The sequence below is a fragment of the Mauremys mutica genome, chromosome 5, assembly GCF_020497125.1.
Source record: "Mauremys mutica isolate MM-2020 ecotype Southern chromosome 5, ASM2049712v1, whole genome shotgun sequence".
NCBI classification, from domain to species: Eukaryota; Metazoa; Chordata; order Testudines; family Geoemydidae; genus Mauremys; species Mauremys mutica.
Genome location: NC_059076.1, coordinates 70732489 through 70756567, shown reverse-complemented (window position 1 = coordinate 70756567; position 24079 = coordinate 70732489). Strand labels below are relative to the sequence as shown.

The 24079-nt window shown below is 38.5% G+C and overlaps 1 protein-coding gene across 2 annotated transcripts in view; it reads right to left on the bottom strand.

The window, feature by feature from the left end:
• Nucleotides 1-24079, bottom strand: part of KLHL2 (kelch like family member 2) — a 104542-nt gene that overhangs the window by 17759 nt on the left and 62704 nt on the right. Inside the window, exons 5-11 of one of the 2 annotated variants that reach the window (XM_045019779.1) lie at nt 19701-19863; nt 8845-8954; nt 7092-7208; nt 6032-6181; nt 3785-3902; nt 2773-2970; nt 1934-2035 (exon numbers count right to left, since the gene is read on the bottom strand). In XM_045019779.1, coding sequence (XP_044875714.1) covers nt 1934-2035; nt 2773-2970; nt 3785-3902; nt 6032-6181; nt 7092-7208; nt 8845-8954; nt 19701-19863 — 958 coding nt within the window. Of the gene's footprint in view, nt 1-1933; nt 2036-2772; nt 2971-3784; nt 3903-6031; nt 6182-7091; nt 7209-8844; nt 8955-10833; nt 10955-19700; nt 19864-24079 lie in introns of those variants that run through there. The other variant, XM_045019780.1, reaches the window with a different exon arrangement.

Genomic DNA, 24079 nt, shown 5'->3' with positions numbered 1-24079 from the left:
GGCTTGGGGTCTCACAGGACATGTGACCATGTCACCTGGTATTTGAATCCATCTTAAACCTGGTGCTTTTCCATTAAGAAAGAGGGGTGGGGACCCAGAGACAAAAGATTCCCACCTTGTGACAAAGCTATAACAGGGGGTTGAACAGAACAAAACAAGTGGCAGTCAGGAGAAATGTAGCTACGACCTGAGCTAACAAGAACTGTACTGGGGAAAGGATTGGCCCCAGACTAGGAAGGAGTCCAGCCTGTGAAAGAAGCTTATTGGAACATCTCTGAGGGTGAGATTTTATCTGTATTCAGTTTCCTACTGTATTAGACTTATACTTGTGTGTTTTATTTTATTTTGCTTGGGAACTTACTTTTTATATTTAATAAAATCACTTTTTGCTTATAAATTAACCCAGAGTAAGTAATTAATTCCTGGGGGAGCAAACAGCTGTGCATCTCTCTCTATCAGTGTTATAGAGGGCGAACAATTTATGAGTTTACCCTGTACAAGCTTTATACAGAGTAAAATGGATTTATTTGTGATTTGGATCCCATTGGGAACTGGGTATCTGGATGCTAGAGACAGGAGCACTTTCTAAGCCGTTTTCAGTTAAGTCTGCAGTTTTGGGGGATGTGGTTCAGTCCCTGGCTCTGTGTTGGAGCAGACTGGCCTGTCTGGCTCAACAAGGCAGGGTTCTGAAGTCCCAAGGTGCCAGGGAAAACAGGCTCAGAGGTAGTCTCAGCACATCAGGTGGCAGTCCCAACAGGGTTTCTGTGACCCAACCCGCCACAGCTCCCATACCATTAAAACCACACCTCTAACAGAGTAGCTCAAATTTCTGTGTTACATCAATGAAGAGTTATCAGAGAGATGACTATCTTATTGCATCAAACTTTGCTAGCTTTGTTTGGAAGCATCAAATTATAAATTTATGGAAATTTTTCAGTTTGCTTTAGGTGTACTAGGCCAACTATTTAACAGATTGTTTCCACATTACTTTGTACACACTTCTCGGCAGGCAAGTTTAAGTACTATCACTTGTGTACACAACAATGGTTTGACATGTCCAAATGAGAGTACACAAAGAAGCTCAACCGGAGGCTCAGTTGAAGTCCCTTTGAAAACGTGGCCCACAGTCTACCTTTTTATCAGCTTCAGAGCACAGAGCTTCTGGATAGCCCTCCAAGCCCTCCACTTCTGGGTTGTATCCTTATTAATTCCTCAATAGGCAGGGTACAAATCTGAGTTCATCTCAGGCCCGATCAACACTATTTTAAAAATGTATTCTAATATTTTGTTTTAAATAAAATAAACCATAATAAAAGCAGTTTCTACTAAAAGATGTGCCAGTGATAGTGGGTGAATATAATCATCTACATGTTTCTTAAAGGCCATCTAAGATGGGGTAATAAACTAATCTCCTAGTCTAATGACCAAAATATTTCCTATTCTCAGATGGCTTTTAAAAAGCAATTAAGAACAGTTATGTTCTGTCCACACGAGCTGAATAACGATGTTTACAGAGGAGTTTTGAAAAAATATAAACAAAGTTTAAAGTCTGCTCCCCAATGTGGCAGAAAATAGCATACATGGTTGTGCTAACTTTTTCCCTACTTGCAGACATAAGGTTTTCTCTACTTTGTCACTGACTGAATGTGCCACTAATCTATCGTTTTAGTTGAGAATGTCCCGTTCCCTACCCCACTTTTTGAACACTAGCAGAGAAAAAAGGCAGAAACTTTCAGAACTGTATTTGTCTTATTCTCAGTTAATTACAAGGACATTTGGATATCTGCCATCACTACTAGACTGGTATGCAAAAACCCTTCCATTCTATATATTTATTGTACATGTAGTATTTGATTGAGAAAAAAAATCCTACAAATGTATAGACAGCGACGCAGGCAGATGACTAACATTATCAGATGACACAAAAACTTACCTCCGACAACACCTACACCAACACTACTCCTTCTTGTGTTCATTGGAGCTACATGAAACCATTCATTAGTCTTCATATTATAAGCTTCTACGGATGATAAACCTGTTTAAACAGAACAAATCTGTGATTGACATCTTCACAGTATCCAGTCTTTAGAAATTCTCTGTGCTAAGATTTGCAGTCAAGTTTTTTTCTAAGAAAAATTAATGGCTATACATGTGGCCTGGGAAGTATTATTTGGATAGCCCACAACATACTGTGATGTTTGAAGAAGGAATGGTGAATAAAGTCTTTGTAGGGAGTCAGAAAAATGTCTTCCTTTCTTTTTTTAAATGATGAGCTATATGGTACAGTCTTCTGCTCACCAACACTTACATGTACATACATACATACATGTGCACATCGCTTGTGCGCGTGCACACACACTTCATATGTCACTAAGAGTTAGGAATAAGTGTGCATATTTACATTACAGAAAACATCCAGATAATCTATTCTATGTGCACACAGGAAGGGGGCTCCTAGGCTCAGTTCTATCATGAGGGAGTTGTCAGAGTACTGTAGTAGGACAGTGAGGAGGAAATTTGGCTCTGCAGTGGCTCAGATGCTGTTGAGTCCTTTTGAACCTGCACTCTAGCAAGTGGGGGTCCAGATCATTGCTCCCACTTAGTACATGGTTTGTGAATGTTCAACTACACAAAAGGCTAGTTGGCTTTCCTGGTCTTTTTCATTTGAAATGCCAGGAACAATATCGAGATGCATAAGTAAATCGGACAGGATTATTTCAATAGTAGCTAAAACTGTAATAACCAACACAGTAGTATTTAAAGATAAAATACCTGTACTCCCATCAAATCCTCCTACAGCATATAAGAGCCCATTTAATACAGCAGCTCCCAAGGTGCTTCTCCTATCTTGCATATTAGCAACACTGGTCCATTGGTCCTTCACTGGATCATAGGAATCGACTGTGCGAACTCTTAAGGAGCCATTGAAACCACCGACAGCAAAAACCAGTCCACCCATGTACACCATGCCTTGAAAAAACAAGAGTTTACTTTTCCTTACCACTGACTTTCTTTTGTGCTCAACACATCAGTGTTTAATAAGTAACAATTTATAATATAGATGCATTTTAGACCTCTACCTCGATATAACGCTGTCCTCGGGAGCCAAAAAAATCTTACCGTGTTATAAGTGAAACCGCGTTATATCAAACTTGATTTGATCTGCTGGAGTGTGCCACCCCCCCCCACCCCCCGCCGAGTGCTGCTTTACCGCGTTATATCCAAATTTGTGTTATAATGGGTGGGATTATAACAGGTAGAGGTGTATAACCAGATTTTTAGTGACAATTTATTCAGTTTAAATGTTAAATTTTACATGACATTAACGCAAAAATGCTCTGCAGTCTGGATTTATCTTTGCTTACAGCTCCTCAAGTGTATTACATTCAATGCTATTTTAAACAATATTTTTACATAATGGTTCTCTCCATATTCTTTAAACATAAAATGATGCTCATCACTGTAGTTTCTGAACATCCCATATACATTAATGGATTTATCCTCAGTATTATTGCAAGTTCTATTTTACAGATTGGGAACTGAAGCACAAAAGAGATAAAGACCAAATTTTCAAACCTGGGTGATCTAAAGTTAGGCATCTAAATCCATATTTAAAAAGTAATTTAAGTAAGTGGCCTGAATTTTAGAGGCAATGAGCACTTGCAGCTCCCATTGAAATCTATGCTCAGCACTTCTCAGGGCATGTAGAATAAGTAGTAAAGAAAGAAGAAGCATGGTTTCAAATATTGCTGTAGACAGAGCCCTTAGGTTACACGTCACATACCTGCTCTACATCTTCTGGAAGGCAATTCAGCCACCTGATGCCAGCGCTCTTCTTTAAAGTCATAGCATTCCACACTGCGGATGGCCTTTGGTGCTTGTCCTCCAACCACCATCATCAACTGCAAGGGGATCAACAACATTTACTGCTTATTTGCACATATGGGGATATTTGAAAGGCTTTAAGTGCTAAAGAAAAACATTTCTCTGTACAGCCAATAATCAAAAGATGTTTCATCCAAATATATGCCTAATATCATACAAGTTAGGAAAAAATAAAAAGATTTCTGAAACATGCAATTTGTGATCTTTCCAGTAAAGGCAGCATTTGAGGCAAGACAGAAAGGAATTCAGGCCTTTTTATACATGCTGTATGGGAAAGATTCAAATTGCCCTGGCCACATAGGAATAAAGATAAGATGCAATGGATGTAGTTTAATTAGGCCACAACTTTAGTCACTTAATATATTTGGAAATAAATCATATAGTGCAGGTCATCATTCTTTCCTTAATAATTTTCACCTATTTCGGAGGTCTGCTGTCAGCCATTCCCCTTTCCAAGCTGGTTCCAAACTTATTGCTGGGACCCTGCCATGCTTCTCTCATATGAAGGTTAAGAGATGGTGGGGGGTAGAAAAAGGTGGAGCTGTCTCCCCACTATACCAGGAATTAGGAGCCACTATCTCCCTTTTCCCAGTTTCCTTAGGTGGTGCCTTCCTCTAAATCCACTTCCAACTCCTGATCAGCGAATAAGAACATAAGAACAGCCATACTGGGTCAGACCAAAGGTCCATCTAGCCCAGTATCCTGTCTTCCGACAGTGGCCAATGCCAGGTGCCCCAGAGAGAATGAACAGAACAGGTAATCATCAAGTGATCCATCCCCTGTTGCCCATTCCCAGCTTCTGGCAAACAGAGGCTAGGGACACCATCCCTGCCAATCCTGGCTAATAGCCATTGATGGACCTATCCTCCATGAACTTATCTAGTTCTTTTTTAAACACTGTTCAGAGCCCCTCTGTAACAAATCCTGCACAGGACACCTGCTATATACTAAGTTGCAACATCCTGACCTAACCTTACCTACCCCACCAGACATGCTGCAGGGAAGGTGACAAAAATCCACCCTGCATTGGCCAATCTGGCAGTGAGGGCAAAATTCCTTACCAATCCCAAAAGAAAAAAAGTGTACTAGTGCAATGCCAACAGCAGATCATAAAAATCTGGTTAGACTCTGATCCCATGTGTGGGAGGGTAAATGATGTGGATCGGTGACTGATGGGAGAGTTCCTTCCAGAATGCATGGGGTATAAATATCTCCCCTCTCTCCACTGCACATAGTGGGTCACTGCTCCCACCTGGTCTGGCCACTTCCTATTCCCTTTGAGGCTCCACTTAGGTATGACCCCTTTTTCTCTCCCTCATAAGCCAAATGCAGTCAGGACTCTGGAAAGAGCCCCATCTCCTTTTCTTCCTCCCACCCAACCATCATATTCAGTTGCGGTAAGCACTTTCTGCAGGAAGCTGAAGGTAAAGATACTCTCGGAACTTTTGAGGGGGGATTCTGCCCTCAAGTGTGAGAATCCAGCTTCTAGATGAAGTCAGTGAGGATTGTTAATGTGCACCTGAGAGCAGAATCTAGCCTTTGATTTGGTCCTCTTGAGGGAAGACTAGTTGCAAAGCTTCACTGAATATGCAGAAGTCAGAGGAATGGCATTGACATCTAGCTCCTATTCTGCCACTGCTGAGTTGGAATAATAGTACTGTGATCAAACTTCTTCTGTATTTGGGTGAAAGAGGAGAGGAGCCTAGGTATTTAACACAAGTATTGTTAGTTGAAAACAAACAAGATTATTTAAAATACTCCAGAATTAGACACAACCACATAATTTTATCCAGGCTTACATTCCCCGCCCCCACCCCAGACCCATAACTTCAGTTCCTAAGATGCTACAGCAGCACCATAACTTCTGTGGGCTCAAAATAGTACAGTTCTATAACATATTTTCCTCCAAGAGCCAAAACAGAGACATTTATGAGTTTTATACTCCATAAGAAGTTTCTGTCAGTCAGTTTAGGATCTAAGCTGTTACCATGTTGCACCCTTGTCAATGGTGAACAATTCTAGTAGGAAGACTGTGTAATGGAGAACCCCAGTTACAGCCCGATCCAGTGTTACACTTTCATCCCAGACTTTAGACAAAACTAAATATGAAGAAGGCAGCAAGTTAGAAGTTAGAGAGAGGTCTTACCTTTGGAAGGCTTACAGGTGTTCTCAGTCTGGTTCGAGTACTTTTCATCAATGCTCGTTGCTCAGTTGGCAGCAAGTGATACTTCATAGCTTCAATGAGGTAATCTTTACATGCACTGCTGTTCTTTACCAGCGTCTCCTCTTCAACCCTCTGTGCATTAATGAAAGTTTGACAAGGTCTCAGCATTTTAAAGTAAAACACAAAACACAATTTGAAGTGAAATAAACCTACATTACAGGGGAAAAATAAAGCACTGAATTAGTAGATCATATCCCAGCCAGTTAAAGGCTGGAAACACCATGATGTTGATATGCCAAGTCCCTAGGGGAAAAAATGGGAGAATACAGACCCTTCTAATTATTAAATGGAAGATATAATTTTAGGCAATGGCAAGTGTTTTTTGTCATTTTCCTGATGGTCAAGCAGATTTCTAGTTTTTCCAAATCACAATGTGAGAGGCTCAGATAAAATGAACTATTTGAACAAGGGGATCCCATTAAACAGAAACTCAATACAGAAAAATAGCAAGAAACAGAGTGAACAAAATTTAGACCACCAAAGACTATATTTCCAACATAAATAACTATTAGTTGACCAAGATGCCAATTATCTGTGATAAGCATCCTAACACTAATCAAACCTTATGTTCAAAGTGATAACCTTACAAAATTGGCAAAACTGTGGTATATCTAAACTACATAAAATAGACTTCCTTTGACAATGAATTCTACATATTTAAAAATGATAGAACATTAGCTACCATGTACTAAAATATAAAACATTAACTTTTAACTATTAGTCATGAAAAGAATCACTAACAAAAAATGTGCTATATAAGGGATTACATTACAAAAGGAAGCCTAAATCTAAAGTCAGATTAATAATCACTTATTTACAATATGTATTAAGGAAGCATTCATTTGAAACTATTGGTATAGCATTACATTTAGACTAAAACACAATTAAACTACTCTGATGTAAATCTGGCTGCTGACAGACAGGATCATAGTAAAACCAGTGTGTGTAAATTCTCGCTAGAATTCTTCTTCTTTTTGCTTACCTGAACTAAATATTCTCGGGAAAGCAAAGGCAGCCGAACATGTTCCATCAAGCGTGCCATTAGCTCCTGCCTCACATCTTTGTCATGGTTTACCCATGCTATCACTGCTTCAAAAACCTTGCAGAAAACAAATACATGCAATGAGTCCCCACCTGTTTTACAAATTCATCAGTATGAAAGTACAAGTGTGACCCCAAAGCCAATTTTTACTTGAACTAAAGTTTCTGAAGCATAAAAATAGGAGGCCACATAAACTGGCCACTCCAATCCTTTCAGCATAGTTATCCTATATAACATCCCCCCTGCATATGTGAGCCAATCTCTTTTTGAATACGTACTCTACTGGTTCCTCAGTGAGAACTCCCAGTGGATTAGGACATTGTCAAATTACTCTCACTATTATGAAAGCTGTCAACAAATCTAATCTGAACTTTTTCAATAGGAACTAATTTAGTTAGTGCTGTAAACTCAATAAAAGCCTGCATCTAAGTAAAGATATTTCCCCACCCTACTTTTTCTTAAGGTCCTGAAGTCCATAACTACCATCCATAACTAATTCCCTTGCATCTTTGCTGGTGTCATCACACTTGACTCTCACTAAAGTCTTTAACCAACCAACTAGGGCAAGGCAAGTGTGATTTCTCTCCCACTGCACAATACTTAACTGTTTCTATAAAATCAGAGAATTAAAACTGCGTCTTTCTAGAGACAGACATTTATATATTAAAGTCAAGCACTTCTGTGTGGGAGAGAACTAGACTTTCATGATACCATAGGAATAACAACATGGCATCAGTTCTAAGAGGATGGCTGTACCTCCTATGCTCACAAGGGCTTCAAAATGTTTTTTAGTTTCTATAAAGCATGTGTGACCATTTGGCCATACATCTTGTGTTCAAATATGCTTATATGTGTTAAGTGCGCCTGAACAGGGGGATTTAGCCTTCTCTTGAAAATATTTTATGGGCTGGCCGCAGCTCTCCTTAGAGAGATAAGCACATTATTAATGGGAAAAAAACCATTGTATGTATATGTTCAAAATGAAAATACTTGTAAATCAAATTAGTTTGGTATTTGTTAAGGGCTAATTGTTGGTCCCACTGAAATTAGTGGGAGTTCTGCCTTTGACTCCAATGGAACCAAGACCTGGCTGCATGGGAAAACGTAAAGATACCTTAAAGATGTTTTGGTCATACACAGCTATCTAGCAATCTCTTTTGCAGCCCTTCCCCACTCTTTATTTTTTTTAATTGGGACACTTATCTCCTAAATCTGAAGACCAATCTAGCTTGACAGCTGTCCACTTTGGTACATCTTACATTAAAAGTATTAGGTATATAAAAACACTTCAAAAATACTATTTTGTCCAGCTAAATTAAAGCAAAACCCAATTTATTGTATGTCCCCTTGTTAGCCGATTACTACATACACGTTGCTGCATTAACATATGTATTGATTGGTTTGCCCCAAAGCTGGGAGCTTTAACTTTTTAACTGTGAGTCAACTGGTTAAATGCATTCTTAGAATCCTTAAGAGCTCAAATCTGTCAGGGGATTAATTTAAAGGTTTAACACCTTGACAGCATTTCTGTAAAAACTTCCTTAAGTGCAGAGAACACTATGTGTGTGTAACCAATTAAACCATTTTACTGAGGGATTAACAAAAAAATCCATCCAAAAAATTATGTAAGATCTGGGAAGAATGGATACTTTTTTTGTCTATCCAAAAGGAAGACAGGATAGATGTATCTTACCTTTTCCTCTGATGCAATTGTAAGTTTGTCACTGGATATTAAACTGCACACCTGTTCTACACCAAGGTTGAGGAATTCTTCACTAAGTATGACATCAGAAAAATGCTGTTCTGTTTAGAAAAAAGTTCTCTTTAGCATACACCACTGAGTTTAGTTTATAAACAGCAATAAAACAATAGCATGAAAAGCAAGATTGATTTAGCATACCGTACGTGATTAAGTCTATAAACAATACCTTATTTTACAATATTCTCTAGCACCTCAAGTTTTGATTGTTGCCTTCACACAAGCAGAGCTAGCAACTTGTATATACATTTTCAAAGAGGCAAAGGTTATTTTTAAAGTTAAATGTAAAAGTTTCATAAAAATAACTTTTCACGTTTTACAGTAATGACACTGAAAACTTGCATTAGAAGTAATTTTCATAGTGATTAAACAGATTTTTTTCACTTTAAGATATTCTTTGAAAGTCAAGTTAGCACACCACCTTCCCATAGGGGATGCCTTATTTTAAGATCCCTTGTTCATCTTTTACTAGTTTTATATTGGAAGGTGTACACCAATACTTCAAATACAACATGAATATGCATTTATAGATTATTTGGATACATACTTAGAGCCTGTAGTACAATCCTCAACATTAACAGTAATTTTGCCCAGTCAGCATTCTAGAACTGATCCCAGTGATCTGCATCTGAAGTGCACTTCAGCAAGCATAAATAATTGAATTACTTTACACATCTCTATTTCCTTTCAGAGCATCTCTAGACTCTTAAAAACATTAAATTAAGCATCACAGCCACCCCAGGAGCAACTCTTATAACCATTTTACAGATTGTGAACTGAGGCACAAAGAAGATAAGTGACTTGAGCAAGATCTACAGTGAATCAGTGGCAGAGCCAGATATTTTATTATTTATTATTTGTAATAGACGCCTGCCTCTCACTTTAACAATTAGAGCATGTTACATCTAAAAGCCTTCAGTCCTTCAGTTTAAGGAAGTACTTGACTGATGCTGGTTTATTCAGCCTCACTCTGGTCATAACTGTCACCTCTGGGTCTGAAGTGACATGCATGGACTGCTTAAGCAGATGCAGCTTAAGCTATGTGTCCCTTGACTTGTAAATCCTGGGAGAGAAAGTTTGGCACACAGAGCACTTATCCAGCATGTAGCACTTTCCTAAGCAGAAGAGGCATCAGCTGTGTCCCTCCTTCAGGATTTACACCCTGAGGGTTTAGACTCTGCCATGAGCTGTTGTGGTTGGTACTAAGTGCCTTGTGCCTGTATGGACTGGGGGGCTGATAGATTCTTTTGAAATATCCTTTAGAGCAAAAAAGTGTGAAGATTATATTCTTCACCAAATGGGTTGAAAGAACTGGTTTAGAGTCTTGGAAGTGACATGGTTGCTTATAAATAGGCATAAAAGGTAGCCTTGTGGTTATTAACTGGGTTTTTTTTCTCATCACCTGTCTCATCACAGACAAGAGACAGTTTGATGTTAGGAATTTAAAAATTTGCTTTGAAGTGACAGAAAATAAAAAGACCAGCCAGGAGTAGACAAAACAGATTAAAACCAAAGTTATATTTTTAAAGCCTTTTCCAGTATTATACTATATAGTACTTCATGCATGACATATACTACCACAGATAAAGATGTTTAAGACCAAGAGTTATAAAGAATGCTGAAGATTTCTAGGTTGAGAAGCCTGATTTTTCAGTAAAGCACATACATAAGTCTTCAGTAACTCCCTATGCGAAAACCTTTTGATGAATATTTAAACAGATTTTAACAAAAACAAGTGAGCATAAAACATAGGCAATGCCATACTGGATCAAGACATCTAGTCCATTATCGTGTCCCTGACTGTGGGAGCATCAGATGCTTCACAGAGAGGTTCAAGAAACCTCACAATAAGAAGATGTGAGATAATCTCTGCTCTCCCACTCCCTCCCTCACCCCACCACTCCCCACATTTGATGATCTCACCTAATCTCCAATGGTTAGAGACTGGTTTAAATCCAGCAGTATGCGATTTTACTTCCCTTCTATACTCTTTAGCATTGTATAGTCTTGTTATAGTTAGAGTTATCATCAATAACAGCATCCAATCCCTCTTGGAATCTTCCTAAATTCTTCACCTCAATGACATGCTGGGGCAATGAGTTCTGCAATCTAATTACAAATTGAGTAAAAAGTAGTATCTTTCAACATCTGAATTTGCCATCTCTCCATTTCATTGAATGTCCCCTAGTTCTTGTGATACAAGACAAGGAGAATAGACATTCCTGATCTACCTTCTCTATACCATTCATTATTTTATAAACTTTTTTCATGTCGCCTTTTATTCTTTCCCTAAGGTAATCAATGTCTCATTGTACCAGTGTTTCCATTCCCCTTATCATTCTCACCACCCTTCTCTAAACCTCCTCTAATTCTGCAATAGATTTCTGAGATGGGATAATCAATTATACATTACTCCAGACGGGGCAGTAACAATTTATATAATAACATTGCAATGTTATCTCTATTATTCTCCATCCTTTTCTATATGTAGCCTAACACGGTTTGCTTTCTTGACCACACCTGCACTTTGAGCAGAGGTCTTAGCTGAGGTGCCCAAAATGATGCCCTGGTCCCTATCCTGAGTTGATACAGTTAATTAGAATCCCGTAAGGTGTATGAGTATTGAAATAAGTGTATGTTCTCCACACACACAACCAATAAATAAGATGAACCAAAATAATTGCATGAGTTACCCTATATGAACAATGTGTGTCATTTAAAGCAGTAAGCATGACAAGGTGATTTGAAACAGCTCTTTTGCTTGCAAAATATCTTGTTTGGATTCAAGTAGATATTTCAGTGAAAGTTTCCACTCCCAAGAAAATCTAACCTGCAAATCTAGGAGTAGGCTCGAAAGCTAACTGATAGATTTACCTTCTAAGTAAAATAAGGGAATGGAGGAATTTCCCACCTCTTCTGTTCTCTTTTTAAGCCATGTAGGGATATGTTCAAAGTTTACAGAATCTAAAGACTTCCTAAGAGAATGAAAAGGGTTAGCAGCCAAGGCCAATTGAATGAACTGAGGCATAGGCCAGTTGTGGAGATATACATAAAAGAGGTAGGCAAGAAGCACTGGGATTTCAAGGGAGAGGAAGGAAGCAGAGCAGGATAAGTGACTATCCTTAAATTATAATAATCCAGTGGTTCTCAACTCACGGCCCAATCAGCACACAGCTGTGGCCCATGTGACATTCTCAGGGCCATACAGGTATCATTGGATGCTGACCACATAACACATCGTGGGGTGCATATATGGCCCACAATGATAACTAGGTTGAGAACCACTGATCTAATCCAATCCTCAAAGAAAGTTTAGGTACAGAAGCCCTGGTTTATACTTCCCTAATAAAACCAATCAAGATATTTAAGCATCCATGCAATTCAAGTACCCAATTTATTCTATAATCAATAGTAAACCATCAATTATGTAAACACCTTTTTAACAAGTGATTTGGAGTTATGCCGTACCATAGATTTACTTAGTACTTTACAGAATAGGAAGAGACATGTTCCTTGCTCAGAAGAGATTGCAATCGGAACAAAAGATAAGATACACAAGATGAGAACTCAGAAAATGTTATCTATCAGAAAAATCAATGTAGGAAGGAAGCTCAAGGACAGAAACAGATTTTAGAAAGGAGCTGCACAAAAAGAAAGCAGGGATTTGAAGGAGTGGAAGACTGTTTAAGCCAGGGGTAGGCAACCTATGGCACGCGTGCTGATTTTCAGTGGTACTCACACTGCCTGGGTCCTGGCCACCAGTCCGGGAGGCTCTGCATTTTAATTTAATTTTAAATGAAGCTTCTTAAACATTTTAAGAACCTTATTTATTTTACATACAACAAGAGTTTAGTTATATATTATAGACTTATAGAAAGAGACCTTCTAAAAACATTAAAATGTATGACTGGCACACGAGAACTTAAATTAGAGTGAATAAATGAAGACTCGGCACACCACTTCTGAAAGGTTGCTGACCCCTGATTTAAGCAAAGGGGTTGGCATGCGGTTAGGCACAAAATAAAGCATAAAGCCAAAAATGAGCAGGTGAAAGCCACAGTGAAGAAAGGAAAAATGAGAACAAACAACCCACAAGATAGTCAACAGCTACAAGGATTCAGTTTCTTGAGTGCTACTGGTAGCAGAGAAAACCTATGAACCTGCAGTCTGATGCACTAGGGACAAAGGAGAACTTCAGCACAGCAGGTGGAGTCTGAATAAATTCTAGTTACCCAAAAAGGCTAAGCTGTTATCTGCTGCCTCTTTAGAGTTAGATGGTTACCAAAGAGATCTTGTTAACTGTTTGATACATATCCTGTTAGCAGAAGACAAGTGAAATTGCAGCTAAATGAATTATTGTAATGAGAAACCAAAATAGGGAAGAACACAGTAACTGAACGGGATCACTTTTAATAGCTCATCAACAATAATTTATCTAAAGATGGTACAGTGTTGAAGGTAGAATACATAACTGCCTTCACACAGTATATAATGCTTAAGAAACCTCTTGTGTACTGCTACAACCAATCAGTCTGTATGCTTCACATTAACTAACAGAACCACAAGAGGGACAGCAGAATCTTAATTTGAAATTAAGTGAACAAGTATTTCTAACCCCATCCATTAAAAACTAATGATCCGTATTCCAAAAATGTGATTGGATTAAAGTTTGTGATTTAAACCAAATATTAAAGGTTGGGGTCTTTTGATTTGCCTTCTGGTTTTGAGCCCTTAGGATTCACATTTTCAAGCTTCTCTCCACAACCACAAGGGCTAGAAAAGCACCTTACTTTTTTTTTATGTTTTTATTTTTTTAATATAAAAGCTGAAGTTCTCATGTGAGCACATAACTTCAGGATCTGGGGCTTTTTAAACACCCAATATCACAAAACAGGCAATGCATCTGCAAGAGCTGGCAACACTAGTGGTTCTAATTTTACTTCAAAGTGATATTCTACACCTCTGTACCATTGCTGCATGAAACCACAACTTGATTGTGGTTTGGTTTTACCTGTTTCATGGTAAGGTTTACCTCAGTCTTCTACTCTTCCAGGTTTCCCAGAAATTACTCATTCTAGATAGAGTGGCAGATAGAAATGGCCAGAAATTTTCCAATGGAATGTTGTTCCATCTGAAAATGCTGACTTGTTGACATTGAAATGCTCCATAGAGATGAGCTGGTTTCAATGAATTTCCATTCAAAAACTGCTCTAGTTTCCTGCCAGCTTCCCTAGCTCTCTGACTTGCCTCAGAGCCATCTGGCCCAGGAGCTGGAGGAACCACGGCTCCCAAGTTCCCAGCTCCTCAGCAGCCTGTTTCATGGACTGCTACAGAGCCAGGGCTTCCAGCTGCCTGTCAGCTGTCAGGCAGAATTTTGTTTTGAAATTATTAAAATTAAATGTTTCGAATTTTTAATGAATTTTCTTCACATTTCTGTGTCTGAGAATTTTGAAATTTAGGGTTTTTATTCCAAATCAGAACGAACAAACAAAATCTGAAATCCTCTGCAAAATGGAATTGCTGTTCTCCACCCAGGTCTAGTGGCAGGTACTCTGCCGATATTCAAGAGGATAGCCTCCTCTGAAGTATTCCATTCAACTGGGATTCTTCAAGGAGATGCCTAAGAATCAGGGAAGATTTGAAGCTGATCAGATCCAGAGAGGAACCAAGAGGAAGGGAAAGAACAAGAAACTTCTAACAGAATGCAGAGGAGTAGCAGCTGAACAATTGGAAGTATAAAAGCCGAAGCTGGAGGGAGTGGAGCGGGGAACAAGGATGAGAAAAGAAAAGTCAGAGAGGAACTGAAGCTGCCACTAGGCTCCTGCCTCTTCCTCACATTATCTGCTGCAGATACTGCGATTTGCCCTGCATATTCTACATCCAGAAGCAGCAAACAGCTTTCCTGTTACTGTACCAGCCAGAAGCCACAGGTAGTAATGTCTGACCTGCTGTCCTTAGGAATGTGGACATCAGCAATCTCACTTCCCATGAGAAACTGTGTGTGTGAAATCTACACAAGAAACAGATTATGCATCAAATATTTGTATGCATAAATCAAGTATTAATAATGCATTCATTGTAAACATAAGGTTAGACCTTCTTGATTTTGCGGTACTAGCATTTTTTTTGCTTATGATTTGACTAACTACTTTTCTGTATGAATATTTAATTTAGTAAAGATCTACTGAAGTTCTCTTGGATGACAACTGATTTGCAGAATCTCTGTGGGAAGAGCGGTTTGGAGGCTAGCATAGCCCATCTGCTGCTTAGTTTATGAAAATTACTGTCTGTCCCCTAAATTTGTCTCCATCTGTGATCTGCTGTTCAGGACAGCATAGATACATGTTTTACCATTAATAGATTTCAACCATTTATGGCTATTTTATATGATTCTGTAGTTGCGTCTTAAAAATATATTTCAGAAATTGAAGGCATCAAGCTTATTTAAGATTTTGTAGATCTTCAGGAGACTTCACACAAAGGGTCTTCCCCTCACCCCATCCCTGCCTCACGTCTCGGCAAACTTGTCAGAAGAGGACTCCTCACATGCCAGGACATACTTCAGTTCTTCCAGAAGCATAACTTCTTACTAATAACAGTTTGCTTTATATATATTTGCATTAAGAGTTTAAGAGAATGCTATGTTAATGCTTCTCAAACTATAGGGTGTACTCTGTGCTGGGGATCCAAAGAATTGATCAGGTGGGCAAGGGCCAACCTCAATTATTCCCCAGAGCCTCAACTGTCATTTAAAATGAAGTCTCCAACTGTTATATGTATAAAGAAAACCTTCAAAATGTGAAATGAATATAGCTGATATTGTGGTGTCTCACTGTATTAGCAGAGAACATGAAATAATTGCTCAGAGGGCTGAATTATTAATTTCAATAGGTGCTAACTCAGATGTCAATGATTATATTTAATATCAATGTTTAAAATATGTAACTGCTCAAAGCATGTAGGAAAAAAGATCTACACGAGTGTTGCTGACAGAGTGTGCATGTGTGGGTGAGAGGCGTGCTGCACAGAAAATACAAAAAAAGCATATATTATCCTTTCCTATATCTCATACATCCCTTGGCCTGCACTGCTTCCCCCAGCCCCCATTGGCCTGGAATGGTGAACCACGGCCAGCGGGAGCTGCGACCGGCCAAACCTGCGGACACTGCAGGTAACAAACCGCCCCGGCCCGCCAGCAGATTTCCCTGATGGGCCGCATGCCAAAGGTTGCCAATTCCTTTATAGATCATGAATTAAATCAATTGAACCACATTGCTCTTCAGCAATCATATGGAATATCAATGGACTCCTTGCACCCACCTCTTCTAAAATGAAGATGTTGCCAATATCATGGGTAATACCACAGCTTTGATACCTCTGCCCTTTTTCATTTTGATAGAAGACCCTTTTTTAAAAATCCTAGATTTGAAGATTAAGCAGTATCTTCAGTTCTTAATATCAGTCACAGCAAATGAAGAGTACAAAAACTGGTGAAAGTTTGTCTTTAAAATAATTATCTGAATGTTAGGCTATTACCATAAAGGTATTAATGCCATTACCATAAAGGTACAAAAAGGTTTAGGTGATAAACTAGTGTATGGCCATCAGCTAGGCAAGCAATAATGTAATTTACTTGACTTTTATGTTTAAATAACTGCATTCTGGAACATACTACAAAATCATAGCAACAAGGATAAAAGAAGCATAGCAACAGAAATTACTGCTCAAAATAGAATTAGAAAAATGTTTTTGCTAAAAGGTGTCCTTTTAAGTGAAGTGTACCAGATTTTACACAAGAATACTGTATTGAGAAATACACTTTTTCAATTCCATTCAGTGATCACGAAAAATAGCAGATTGAGAGCACAGGAATCTGAAGTGTTTTGACCTAGAGAATTGGTACAAGACAGTATAGAACATGCTGCAACAATATAAGCTTCTCACATTGCCCTTCCAATCCACTTAATCCCTAACCTGGAATGGCCACTCTCTAGGTGAGAAAATCATTCAGTCTGAATAGGCATTCACTCCTTGATCTCCACTGAAAATGCCAGCTAGCTTCAGGAGACCATCTATTGAAATCTCCCATCAGCTACATTCTTTGATTAGCTAACTGGGCTGTTGAAGTATTTACTTCATAAAAGAGTGATGAGTTGTTTCCACAGAATTTACTCCCTAGCCCAGTGATGGTTATGAGAGTCTGAGTAGGAATATATTCTGGATCTCCAGCATGGCTGTGACCAACTAATGGTCAGATTTCTTTACTGGAGAGAAAATTTTGGTGCAACAGACATTAACTCTAAGTGGTTTATACCTAGGTCAGCTATTTTAAAAAAAATACCTCACCATATATGTCATTGTGTGAATAAAGCAATTTCCTGGGGGTGCCACTCAATTTTAGTCTTATTGTTAATATTGAAAATTTCTAAAACAATTCTACTTTTCAACCTCATCTCTCCTCTGCATTAGATCAGGGGGTGAAAAGAAACAACCTTAGTGTCTATAGTTGTAATATGTTATAAACCATGACAACTGTTAAACAAGAAATATGATAAGGAGCTTGATATTTCCCACTACAGTAAAGCCGCTGTGTGATATTAGTGTCTTTGCACTATTTTATTTTTAATCTGGATAATGGCTCCATTTCCTGTTAGATGGTTTAAAGAAAGGAATGTCAGAAATGCAGAATAATCAAAGGGCATAATACGAAGAACCGCATTAGCCATTTCGCTGCTATCAGTGTAGAGTATTTTCAGGCTCATAAAAATAATAGTATAAAATTTAAGTGAATTTTCATTTGTTGATATCAAACATTTGAATTTTTACCGGTGTATATTCTAATGAGCAATGAAAGTAAGAATTTAACTACTACAACGCACAGTTCTGCTACAAATACTCAATAGCTAACATCTAGGGCATTTCTGTGTATGGTTAAACATTTTTCTGTCAGTTAGCAACTTTTTTTGAAATGGCAAAGGCCTGGACTTCTTGAACTCATTGACACTGACCGGACTGTATATGAAATAGATCATCACTTAAAAGAGTGACTCTTCACTCTGCATCCCTATCTAATGCCATTCCCTGCTCCCTTAGAAAAACAACCACAAAGACTGCAATTTCTGTAAGGGTGGAAGAATAGGCAGTGTCTTTCAGGATGGCAAAATAGGTCTGGTGAGGCCTCAGCTGCATTACTGTGTCAAGCTCTAAGCATCACACTTTAGAATAGGGGTCAGCAACCTTTCTAAAGTGGTGTGCCAAGTCTTCATTTATTCACTCTAATTTAAGGTTTTGCATGCCAGTAATACATTTCAACATTTTTAGAAGGTCTTTTTCTATAAGTCTATAATATATAACTAAACTATTGTTGTATGTAAAGTAAATAAGGTTTTTAAAATATTTAAGAAGCTTCATTTAAAATTAAATTAAAATGCAGAGCCCCCCTCAGACCGGTGGCCAGGACCCGGGCAGTGTCCTGAGTGCCACTGAAAATCAGCTCCTGGGCCGCCCTCGTCAACCTGTGGAACTCCTTGCCTGAGGAGGTTGTGAAGGCTAGGACTATAACAGGGTTTAAAAGAGAACTAGATAAATTCATGGAGGTTAAGTCCATTAATGGCTATTAGCCAGGATGGGTAAGGAATGGTGTCCCTAGCCTCTGTTTGTTAGAGGGTGGGGATGGATGGCAGGAAAGAGGTCACTTGATCATTACTTGTTAGGTTCACTGACTCAGGGGCACCAGGCCCTGGCCACTATCAGCAGACAGGATACTGTGCTGGATGGACCTTTGATCTGACCCAGTAAGGCCATTCTTATGTTCTTATCCTTACATGCCACTGGAGCAGCCAGCAGGGTATAGGAACTACGCAATATGTCCTCAGTGTGCTTATAGCAATTTTAGTGGCAGTTGTAAAAAGAAAGTTCTACTTCACAGCTGATGCTATCATAGCAGTAGCAAGCACATCTGCAATGAGGCAGCTACTCAAGTGAGCAGCATTCGCCTTAATGTTAATTTCAGAGAAGGCCAGCAGAAAGTTTTGTTGTGCCCATCCCTGAACATAATAGATTCTTGTCCCCTTTTTCCCCACACCACTCTTAACCACACCTGGCTAAAAATTCTGGGGAGAGACAGTAAGATTATTATTTGGGAAACACCCCAAACTTATTTTCACTTATGACTAATTTTACATATACAGTGTATGTTTGGTGAAGGGGACCCTTTAAGTCCCTCCAAGCCTCCTCTTGCCAAAAGAGTGCCCATGTGTTTTTTTCCTTTTAGCTTTAGCAATTGACTTACATTGGTTTACACTGATTATGCTGTCAAGATTGTCTCCACAAGGAAGAGAACTAAAAGCTTAGTTTTTAAAAAAAATGGAAGATGATATTCTTCTTCATAGTGCCCCAAAACTGGCTCAGTTAACTAGGGACTTGGATGAGCCCAAAAATGTCCCCTCCAATTTATCAATCCAGTGCACAAGATAACCCTGAACTATAACAATTACAAGCTAAGCGAATCTCTTGCTGGGTCACATGTTTCAAGGTTCTGGTCCTGACAATTACAGAACATGAAGATGCACTTCCCCTTGTGCCCACATAACCAATGTTTTGGCCAGAAGACTTTTTCTTCCTGTGATAGATGTTATAGATCCCACTATACTTTTTCAGAAAAAGTACCTATCTCAAGCATCTTGGGTAAATGTTAGGGAGCAAACTAGAAAAAGCACCTTCCTAAAAAAACAAACCAACCAACCAACCAATTATAGAGCAGGTTATTTTTTGTACCATGTTAGACTTGCCTGCATACGTGTTGGCCTTGTTCAATAGATCTGTGCATGCATGCATGTCAGCAAAAGCACGAATCCCTAAGCAGTTGATAGGATGAAGCTGGGATTCTAAAAACTCACAACAAGTCCTCTTCACATCCTGCAACTGTAAGAGACCAGCTGCTGGGAGAAGTACCTGTAAGAAGCAAAAACTAGTTAATATTCCATCTGATTTTATGCTATAGTATTATGACAACATCTAAGACAAAGCAGAAAAATATAAAAATTTGACAACAATGGAGAAAGGAAAAATATCAGAACTACGAGAGTTACAGCTAGAAAAACCTACTAGGTTTAGTTTTAAGGGTCACAAGCAGTGGGGCTTTTGCCACTTCCCTTTGGAAATCATTCCACATACTAATCATGGTGTACGTAAACTCTTCATAACATTCAGTGTATGGGATTTTTTTCCTCTTACTCATCCTATTGCTCCTAGTTATATTCCTAATCCTTTTCACTAACCTAGACACTACTTTCCCCACAGGGTATTATACCCATTGAAATATTTGTTGACTTATGCCTCTTCTTAGTCATCATTTCACCTCATTACATATATTAACCTCCAATCTTTCTTCATCAGAAAGTTCTCCCCACTCCCAAGTAATTGTTTTTGTTCTCCTTCAGAGGAATTACAGTCAAATGTGCCTTATTTATGGTATTTTAGGCTTGCCAGTCTTCCATCTACAGTGGTGGATATTAATTCTGTCACTGAATGTCACTCATGAATTTCTCCATCTTTGTTTTCCTAAAAATTTAATACCACAGCACATATATGATGTAAAAAAAAAAACCCTTTAATATACTCAAGTCATACAAGACATAGCCATTAGTCCCAAATCTCTCTATTTCTCTCCTCTTATTCTTGATCAGTTGTTCCCCAACAATAAGTAGCTGATCCCAGATGGCTTTTCCGCTGATCTGAGTTTAAGTTTTGGATCACAAAACTGTCTTCTATTTAATTTAGGAATTTCTTTTATGATGCATGTTTTACTACATTTGTTACTCAGCTATCGCAGTAGTACAAATTACCCCACAAATTCTGTACACTGTGGTTCTGAGCATCTTGAAGTATCTTAGTACTTTAGATTTCTCACTCTCCCAAGTCCCAGTGATCGGATGACCACTGTTATTGTTTGTATGTTAATCTAAAGAATTTCAAACCCATTGTTCACTGCTGAATTGCTAGCATTGTAAATAATTATGAATCACTGTCTAGTGCCATATTTGTGTGTCTTTCTTTTCGCCAACACAAGCTGTTACCCTCTAAACTGTTCCAATTACAAGTGGCAACCCACCAGATCATAATTGAAGACTCCAGTAATAAATAAAAGTGCATTGTTAGCTTACATATACCATATTACAACTTTCTAGATCAAACTCTTTCAGTGACAATCTTTCAGCAGAGCTTGTGTAAGTTTGTTGAGTGAAACCATATAGGGCCAGGTAATTCTAAGTTTGGGCCTTGAAAACACTATCCTTTTAAAAAAATATTTAGCAATAAAAAATGAACTACTTGAAGACAAAAGGAGAAATGTTTTATGCTTTTCAGAGGCACAGCAGAGAAGAAATAACTTAATGCCATTACACATACATTGTTCTTCAACCTTAAAACTAAACATGAGACTATTCTGTCCTAGAATTGTGCCTTTGAGTGAAGTTTTCTTCTGCCATCTACCATTTCTTCATGAAGCATTTTTATTTTTATATATATTCTAAAATAGAAATCTCATTAAAACAAGTAAATGTGAAATGATTACTAAACCATGTCTATAGGCGACAACAGCAGCAGCAACAATTGGAAGGTAAGGAAGGTGCTAGTCACACTGCTCATACTGTTCCCTCATTATCTTAACAGATTCTGGAGAATGTATGCAGTGTTGCTGTAGCTGTGTTGGTCCCAGGATATGAGAGAGATAAGGTGGGTGACTTTTATTGGACCAATCTTGGAAAAGGAGGTAGACAGTGAGGTGGCAAATTTGCAAATGATACAAAACTACTCAAGTCAGTTAAGTCCAAAGCAGACTGCGAAGAGCTACAAAGGGATCTCACAAAACTGTGAGACTGGGCAAAAAAAATGGCACATGAAACTCAATGTTGATGCAAAGTAATGTACATTGGAAAACAATCTCAACTATACATATAAAATGATGAGGTCTAAATTAGCTGTTACCACTCAAGAGATAGATCTTGGAGTCATTGTGGATAGTTCTCTAAAAACATCCACTCAATGTGCAGTGGCAGTCAAAAAAGTGAACAGAATGTTGGGAATCATTAAGAAAGTGATAGATAAGAAGACAGAAAATATCATATTGCTGCTATATAAATACATGGTATGCCCACATCTTGAATACTACATGCAGATGTGGTTGACCCATCTCAAAAAAAGATTATGGAATTGGAAAAGGTTCAGAAAAGGGCAACAAAAATGATTAGGGGTATGGAACAGTTTCCTTATGAGGAGAGATTAATAAGATTGGGACTTTTCATCTTGGAAAAGAGATTAAGGGGGGGATATGATTGAGGTCTATAAAATCATGACAGGTGTGCAGAAATTAAATAAGGAAGTATTATTTACTCCTTCTCATAACACAAGAACTAGGGGTCACCAAATGAAATTAATAGGCAGCAGGTTTAAAACAAACAAAAGGAAGTATTTCTTCAAACAACGCACAGTCAACCTGTGGAACTCTTTGCCAGAGAATGTTGTGAAGGCCAAGACTATAACAGGGTTCATAAAAGAACTAGATAAATTCATGGAGGATAGGTCCATCAATGGCTATTAGCCAGGATGGGCAGCAATGGTATCCCTAGCCTCTGTCTGCCAGAAGCTGGGACTGGGCAACAGGGGATGGATCACTTGATGATTACCTGTTCTGTTCATTCCCTCTGGTGCACCGGGCATCGGCCCTGTTGGAAGAAGGGATACTAGACTAGATGGACCTTTAGTCTGACCCAGTATGGCCTTTCTTATGTTATGTTCAAACTATTTTAAAATATGTTGGAAAAGGAATTAAGAAACGTTTACCTTTGCCCAAAGTTCAGTTCTCACTACAGAACAGAAGATGTAGCAGCTGAGCTAAAAAAAAAAAAAGGAATTTCCATCCCACAAGAAATTCCAAATTTCAACAACTGTTTTCATCTCTAATCTAAATGAAAATTTGAAACCTTTAGGGAAATTAAAAGTTCCAAAATATTTCAGAAACGGCAAAATGTTTTGTTTGTTTTTATTGAAACAAAACATTAACATTCGTGAATTAAAGTGTTTCAGTTTGGTTTGTTGCTTTGACTCAAAACATTTCATTTTGAGTCAGTTCAACATCAATGTTGCGTCACGAGAGTTGTCATTTGGATTTCTGATGCCCCTGTTCTTCTTGAGGGTCTGCCTACAACTGGCAAGATGCAAGATGCTCTCCCTTATGGTCACAGATTATGTTGCTTCAAGCTCAATATAGTCCAGCCAGAAAGCCCAGCCCATAAAGAGGAACAGGGGCATCAGGAATCTAAACTACAATACCCATGAGACAATGTACCACGATAGGGAAACAGAGTTTAATGTTCAATTGACTTGAAATGAAACTTTTCAAATAACAACAAACCTAAATATTCTAGTTCGGGTCCTGAAATGAAGTATTTTGTTTTGGTTTGTATTGGCAAATGGAAATTTTCCCACAGAACATTTCAATTGTGTAGAAACTCCATTTTCCATCAAAATATATTGGGATGGAAGATTTCCTACCATCTGTATTAACGGCCACTGCAATTTTGGTACAATTACAGTGCTATGATAAAAATAAAAAAAAGGATGTGCTTGAGCTTGCCCTCTTCCTCTCTCAGGGGAGGAAAAAAAAAGTTTTATCATTGAGACAAGGGGAGGGAAATAACATCTTTTATTGGACCACTTCTGTTACTGAAAGGGACAAGCTGTTGAGCTGCTCAGAGGTCTTCTTCAAGTCTGGAGAAGGTAGGCAGTGTCAAAGCTAAACACAAGGTGGGACAGACTTGAGCATAAATGATTCACACATGTTCGAGGAGATCACTTAAAGTGAAGGGGGCAATTAACCTGTCTGAAGGACAAAGGAGGTTTAGTAGGCAGCAAGGTGTATTACAACTTTTTGTAATGAGCCATAAAATCAGTGTGTCTGTTAAGTTGATGGATTTAGTGCCCAGCAGTGTAATGAATTTAAGTTCCCAGCCTCCTCTTTTGAAGGTGTTATGCGGGTTTCCTTTGAGAATAAAGACTGAGAGGTTACATATGGAGTTATCCTTCTGTGAAAAGTGTTCACCCATGGGCGATAGGGTGTTTTTATCTCATCATTTCTCTGTGTGAGATCATTCGAGAGAATAGGGATTGT